The 6,688-nt window shown below is 34.2% G+C and overlaps 1 protein-coding gene across 1 annotated transcript; it reads right to left on the bottom strand.

Annotated features, from left to right (window-relative positions):
• Positions 1–259: 259 nt before the first annotated feature.
• On the bottom strand, positions 260–6,440 carry Sld5 (DNA replication complex GINS protein Sld5). Its single transcript, XM_085951208.1, has 2 exons — positions 5,752–6,440; positions 260–2,329 (listed from the first exon to the last, which is right to left on the bottom strand). The coding sequence occupies exons 1-2, from the start codon at positions 6,329–6,331 to the stop codon at positions 2,256–2,258; spliced, it is 654 nt and encodes a 217-aa protein (XP_085807334.1). The 5' UTR covers positions 6,332–6,440; the 3' UTR covers positions 260–2,255.
• Positions 6,441–6,688: the final 248 nt, after the last annotated feature.

Below are 6,688 nucleotides of genomic sequence, written 5' to 3'. Positions count from 1 at the left end.
AACCTCACAAACCGTTACCTGCCATGCTATAAGTAAAAAGACAGTGTCTTTGGTTTTAGTGAAATGAGAACCCAATTTTTAAGTACATTTTCTCTGTCTCTGTAGTGTTGATGAATAAATAAAAACCCAAATGTAGTGTTTTTTATTATGTTTTAATTAAATTTTCTACCTACAATAAAAAATATTAAACATCTAAGTATATTAATAAAATGTACACAGTAAAATAGATCTAAATTATGTTAAAATATGATATGTTCTGTACAAAGCCTGTACTTTATAAGAAAAAAATCTACCGATATAAAATCACACAACACAGTAGACGGAAAACCCATACAAGGATATGCGAAAAACAATCTTTACTATAAACATACCACATAAGCGTAATTTTCGATGGTTTTGACAGAAAATATGACAGAGTTATAACACCTGTACACGTGCACGCATTTACTGGCACCAATAGTGTGTAAATTAAACTATTGTGATAATAACTGTTTACACGCAATAGTGCTGACTGTCTCGCCGATCTCATTCTTCAAGTGTATTTGACAGATTATGAAAATTGGTATTTTCCGTCATTTTCGCCACTGCTGTTAGGTTAGGCAGGGTTTAATTGAATTTAAAAATCTAACCAGCACCATCTGCTAATTGTATGAGGAAGAATTTCTAATGTTATATCGGAAGCAATGCATGGCCTCATGGAATGTTGTTTTGATTAAAGTGCCTAAATTTGAATAACGAGAATTGTCCAAACAACATTTGATTTGAGAGCAATATTTGCATATGTCGTCATATTGTGTTGTGTTTTAAAACTTTCAAACAGGGTACTGCGCATAGACATTTGTGTTGGACTTGGCATAGTAATTAAGAGCATACTTCAGTGAAACGGCAAATAATTTTCAGCAATAGATGGGACATAATTTTGCATGCGTTACAGTCGGAGAGCGATAATCGACCTGTTCGCACGTCAATTTGTTTTGTGATGGCGTCGCCGGAATCAATTCTTAAATCGTGTAAAGATGACTAAAAAATGTTACGTATTTACTCGAAAAATAAAACATGTCAATGAATATATTATTATTATTTAAATAACAGTAAACATAACATTAAATGGACGCATGTTGAATTTTTATGACAAATTATGTTTTGTTCGTCACACGTCGTTTGCACAATCTGTGCGTTGCGTAGCCACGATCGTTTTAGACCGTGCCTCAGCTGAAGTATAGCCTTAAGACCGTTATGCCATGCACCAGTAGCGAAGGGTGGAGGTAGGCTGTGGAAATCCGATATAAATAGTACACACTAAACTTTGTCAGTCATACTTATTTGTTTTCATTGAACTAAGAATACAAATTGCACGCAGGGTTCAATTGAATTTTAAAAATTAACATTATCTGCAATTTGTAATCTTAGTTCAATGAAAACAAATTAATATGAATGACAAAGTTTAGTGTGCACTATTTATGTTGAATCTCCACAGCCTACTTCCATCCTTCGCCACTGCCATGCGTACACGATAACCATTTGTGAATGTGACAAATTACAGCAAATCTTGGACTAGGTCGTCATTGCTAAAGTTAAAGCAGTGGTACTGTTCGGTTATCAGGAATACAGCGGAAAACACATTTTGAAAATACCCGATATACTGGATTATTTGTTAGTTTGGGTTAGGTTAGGTTAGCCTAACAAATAATCCAGTTTATCGGCTATTTTCAAAATGTGTTTTCCGCTGTATTCCTGATAACCGGACAGTACCAAAGCAGTTTCTAGGCACGAGGGATGTACCCAGGAGAGTGTGGGGTCTACGGTGGAAGCAATGGGACAGGGTTAGGACGGAAGACAACGGCAATCAACATTCTAAACTCTATAAGATGTCTCATCCATACAACATTTATTTGACATAATATTTTATTTCGAAATAGATTTTTCCTATAAAGCCAGGTACTCATTAGCGAGCCGTAACTGTAACCGTTCCAGGCACTGTAACTAACTCTAGATGGAAAATAATCATTTATTAGGAGGGACTAATTATTTGGCGTCCATACTGGTTATTGTGTCTGCAACGGTCACAGTTACGACTCGCTAATGAGTACCCGGCATAATATTTCTCGGTATGCACATGAAAAATTACCAAACTGTTTCTGACCAGTTTGAGATTTTCATGCGGCTAACTTATAATCACACGTGTTCAATACTGTTTTTTAAAGTTTTTTGAATTCACAATATTTTGTCCATAAAACACTGGTGTTTATTTTAGTTCATATAAGTTGGACTTTCCCGGATTTCACTAAGTCTGCAACCGCCTTGTATTGAACTATATGCTGTGAACCCTCTGAAAGAATAAAAACATAATTATTGTAGTAATTATCATCATTAATTCAATGCACTATGGGGCTAGTCGTGGGGGGGGGGGGGGAATGGTCCCTATCAGTGGCGGCCGGTGATTTTTTGGATTGTAATTTTTTAGGGTGCGCTGGAAACTTACCTTATTGAAAAATGAAATCAATTCGGCATTGTTTTTGATTTGACAAAACATTATTGACATTTGGGAAATTACCTGTATATTTTAAATTTTTAATAAAACATGATGCGAGTTACTTAAATCTTTATTGGATTACTTAAGTACATTAGGTATCTTTAGCAATTTGTACACTGTATGAATAATCATTATTATGAAACTGCACATTGTGAAATAGTATTAAGATTTATTAGCTTATCACTAGAATTCATGAATTAATATTTTTCTATATTATAAATAACCAACATCATTTCGCGTTTAGTCAACACACAGGATAATGAATGGTAGGTAGCAAAATTATTTTTATCTTCACTGATTTAAATTGGAGTACACATAAATCAAAATATCTTACCGACATTGTATTTCTTACCGATTTTAAATTTAGAAAATAATGAATTCTATTGTTTTTAGTTTTACAGGCATTTTACATACGAGATTGCTAAATATGATACTTAACATAATTTGACCGTGAACAGTAAGCTGCAGCATCTATAATAACAAACCATAATTCAAATCTGTAATTGCTCTCTACTCAGACCAATATGATTGGTCATTTTACCCGGTCGGCGCACGATATTCTGGAACTTACGCATGGCGAAAACGATTAGCACGTTTAAGTTGTTTTATAATGGCTTTAGTTCATACTAAGCTTTGGATTCATTTTAAGTAAACTAAATATATTGCCGGGGCGCAAATGATTTCAGTGAGGATGACGTATATGGTGCAAAGTGCCTGTATTATCGCCTATTGGCAATATGGGCACATCGGTTTATGGTTTGTATTACAATGTTGAACGGTGTTTCATAGCAATGCAAGCAGTGCAGTGCACTTGTATGATATTAGACCAGCCGCCACTGGTCCCTATACAGCAGTGGCGAAAGGTGGCAGTATAATGTGGAGATCCAACATAAATAGTGCACTCCAGTGGCAAAGGGTGGAGGTAGGCTGTTGAGATCCAACATAAACAGTACAAGCTAAACTTTGTCAATCATACGTATTTGTTTTCATTGAACTAAGTCTACAATTTACAGATGGTGTTAGTTAGTTTTTTTATGATTCAATTAAACACTGCGAAAACCAACCCATGATAGATAATAGTCAAAAAATTTAATTTTATCTGTAAAATTTCTAAAATCATGATATTTCATGTCATTTTGGATATTTTATAGTTATAGAACCTGTGTAATATGTATTTTTGATTCGACAAAAACAAGTAGTGTGGATGAAAAACTAATAAAATAAAATTGTAGATTGGTTAGTTTTTAAAATTCAACTAAACCCTGCCTTAACTAAATCATAATAATTTAGGTATGCTATAGGCCAGTGGTCGGCAAACCACGGCTCGCGAGCCACATGCGGCTCTTTGGCCCCTTGAGTGCGGCTCTGCCACAAATGACCATGTACGTTCTAAAACAGTGAAAGATAGAATGTCTTCAAATATAACCAACCAGCAAGTCAAAGGTCTTAATTTCAGCTTTATCAATAGCAGTTGACGAGTCTTGTGACATAAATGATCCAGCACAAGTTTCACTTTTTGTATGATTTATTTCATCTACATGTCCTAAAGAAGAACTTTTAGGATTATTGCCACTCAACAGTGGCGAAGGGTGGAGGTAGGCTGTTAAGATCCGCCATAAATAGTGCACAATAAACTTTTTCAGACATACATATTTTTTTTCATTGAAATAAGACTACAATTCACAGAAAGTGTTGGTTAGTTTTTAAAATTAAATTAAACCCTGAGAAACCAAGCGATATTAGATAATAGTCAAAAAATACATGTCTATCTATAAAATATCTAAAATTATGCAATTAAATCATACATAACTTTGAATATTTTATAGATAGAATAATATTTTTTATTTATTATAGTTTGGTTTAGGCAGGGCTTAATGAAATAAAAAAAATGAACCAACAATATGTGTAATATGTATTTTTAATCCAACGAAAACAAATAACTATGAATGAAAAAGTGTGCACAATTTTGTTGTATCGCCCAAATTAGGCCAAAACTATTATGGTTTCGTTTGGGCAGGGTTTAATTGATTTTCAAAAACTAACTAACACCATCTGTAAATTGTAGTCTTAGTTCAATAAAAACAAATACATATGACTAACAAAGTTTAGTGTGCACTATTTATAGCGAATCTTAACAGCCTACCTCCACCCTTCGCCACTGCCACTCAAAGGTCAAACACGAGGTGAGGATATTGCAAATGCTGTAATTAAGTGCATGGAAAAACATCATATTCCACTCGATGAAATTGTGAATGCGAAAAATCTTTTTCAAGGATGAACGTTTCAAGAGTAAATTGAGAAGTCGTCTTATTGATGAGAACCTAGAATCATGCCTAAAATTAAAAACAACACACAAACATGACTTACCCAAACTTTTCAAGGAGATGTGTTTGTCAGTCATTGTCATGATTTAATTTTATGGATATCTTACAATTTAATTTTTATCAATAAATAAGATCATTATTAAGTATGATATCAAGTTTTATTCAGTGTAGGTACCTATGGTTTAATTAAGACTCAAAACTTTAATTAAAGTTTATAAAGTTAATAAACAGTGTACCTGTAGCTATATATTTTAAGTTTAAGAAATTTGGCTCTCAAAAGAAATCTCAATCGTTGTGCTATTGATATTTGGCTCTATTGACTAATGAGTTTGCCGACCATTGCTATTATAGGCGATCCAACAAAAATAATGCACACTTTTTTAGTCATACTTATTTGTTTATTTTGAATTAAGAATACATATTACAGATGCAGTTGGTTAGTTTTTTACAATTCATTAAACCCTGCCTTAACCATACCATAATAGACAATTCTTTTTTACTATTATCTATTATGGCTTGGTTACGCAGGGTTTAATTGAATTTTAAAAGATTACAACTACTATCTGTAATTTGTAGTCTGAATTCAACGAAAACAAATACGTATGACTGACAAATTTTAGTGTGCACTCACGGCTCTATTTATTATTTCATTAGGGTATATTTTTATAAAATTTGATAACTATGTAAATATCTTCAGAAAATTGTTGAGGGCTCCGGTTTGTCTGCACTATTTATGTCGGATCTCCACAGCCTATCTCCACCCTTCGCTACCGGTGTGTGACATAACGGTCTATGCCCAGTCCAGTCCAACTTTTCTGTAAATATCGGCCTTCGCCACTAGTATCTATCTATGGGTTCACAGACAAGCTACCAATTATGCCACGTTAATTTTACCTTCTAAATCAATTTCTTCGTCCTGTTCAGCACTCAGACCTTCCAAAACGACGCCGTTAACAGTTTCGTTTGCCTTCAGGAAGATGTGGCAATTTAAATTGGGAGAAATCGCCATTTTATTAGCGTCGAAATTCTGCATATTACCAGGCATGTTGCTGAGGATTGTCGTAGTCAGATATGACTTCAATCCAGACATGTAACTCTGGGCATATTCGTACTCCGACGGGGTCAAATAATTGGTTCCACTGTCCATCCTCTGCGACTCTTCATTCAAAATCTGCAATGTATACTGTTCAATTTTATTCAGACGAGTTCGAAGATAGCTACAAATCATGAATTTAATTCTACTCAATTCCATTTCGTGGACGTAAACCCTGACATCAGTCTTCGGCAGCTTGTTTATATTCACTTCCATGTGTTGTATCTGGCCCAGCATGCATTCAACCATTTCGTTTCTGTGTGGTAATATCTCTGGTGCAAATTTTTCGTTCAGCCAAGCGGATTCCAGCGTCTTTAGGACGGCCTCTGCGGTTATTTGCTCTTCGTCGTCGCTCAAATCAATGTCTAATGAAGTGTCCATGATTTAAGCTGCCGCATACATTCAATTTATTATTGTTATCGGATGTTTTATTAAGTTTAAAAGTTTGTTTATAACCTAAAAATGTTTTGTAAACTTTGACAGTTGAAAGTTTAGCCGTTAACTTTTGTAAATGTAGCCAGTTTTTAAAATTAACTGTTATCTGAAACAATTTTCCCTAGTTTTAAGTATCCGTAATGATAAAGATGATTCCATAAATGAGTGTTTCCCAAACTTCGATAATAACCATGAGCGTACCCCTTTTGGCACATTCTTTTTTTCCCGCGCACCTTAAGACGTAAATAGAGGAAGCTGACTATATTTTGTAATGCATAATGTAATAAAAATATACCTACTGCT

This window comes from Rhyacophila brunnea, unplaced genomic scaffold (genome assembly GCF_057557595.1).
Source record: "Rhyacophila brunnea isolate RB1 unplaced genomic scaffold, BYU_Rbru_1.0 scaffold_24, whole genome shotgun sequence".
Lineage (NCBI taxonomy): Eukaryota > Metazoa > Arthropoda > Insecta > Trichoptera > Rhyacophilidae > Rhyacophila > Rhyacophila brunnea.
Note: the sequence above shows the minus strand (reverse complement) of the source record. Positions and strands in the feature narration are given on the sequence as shown.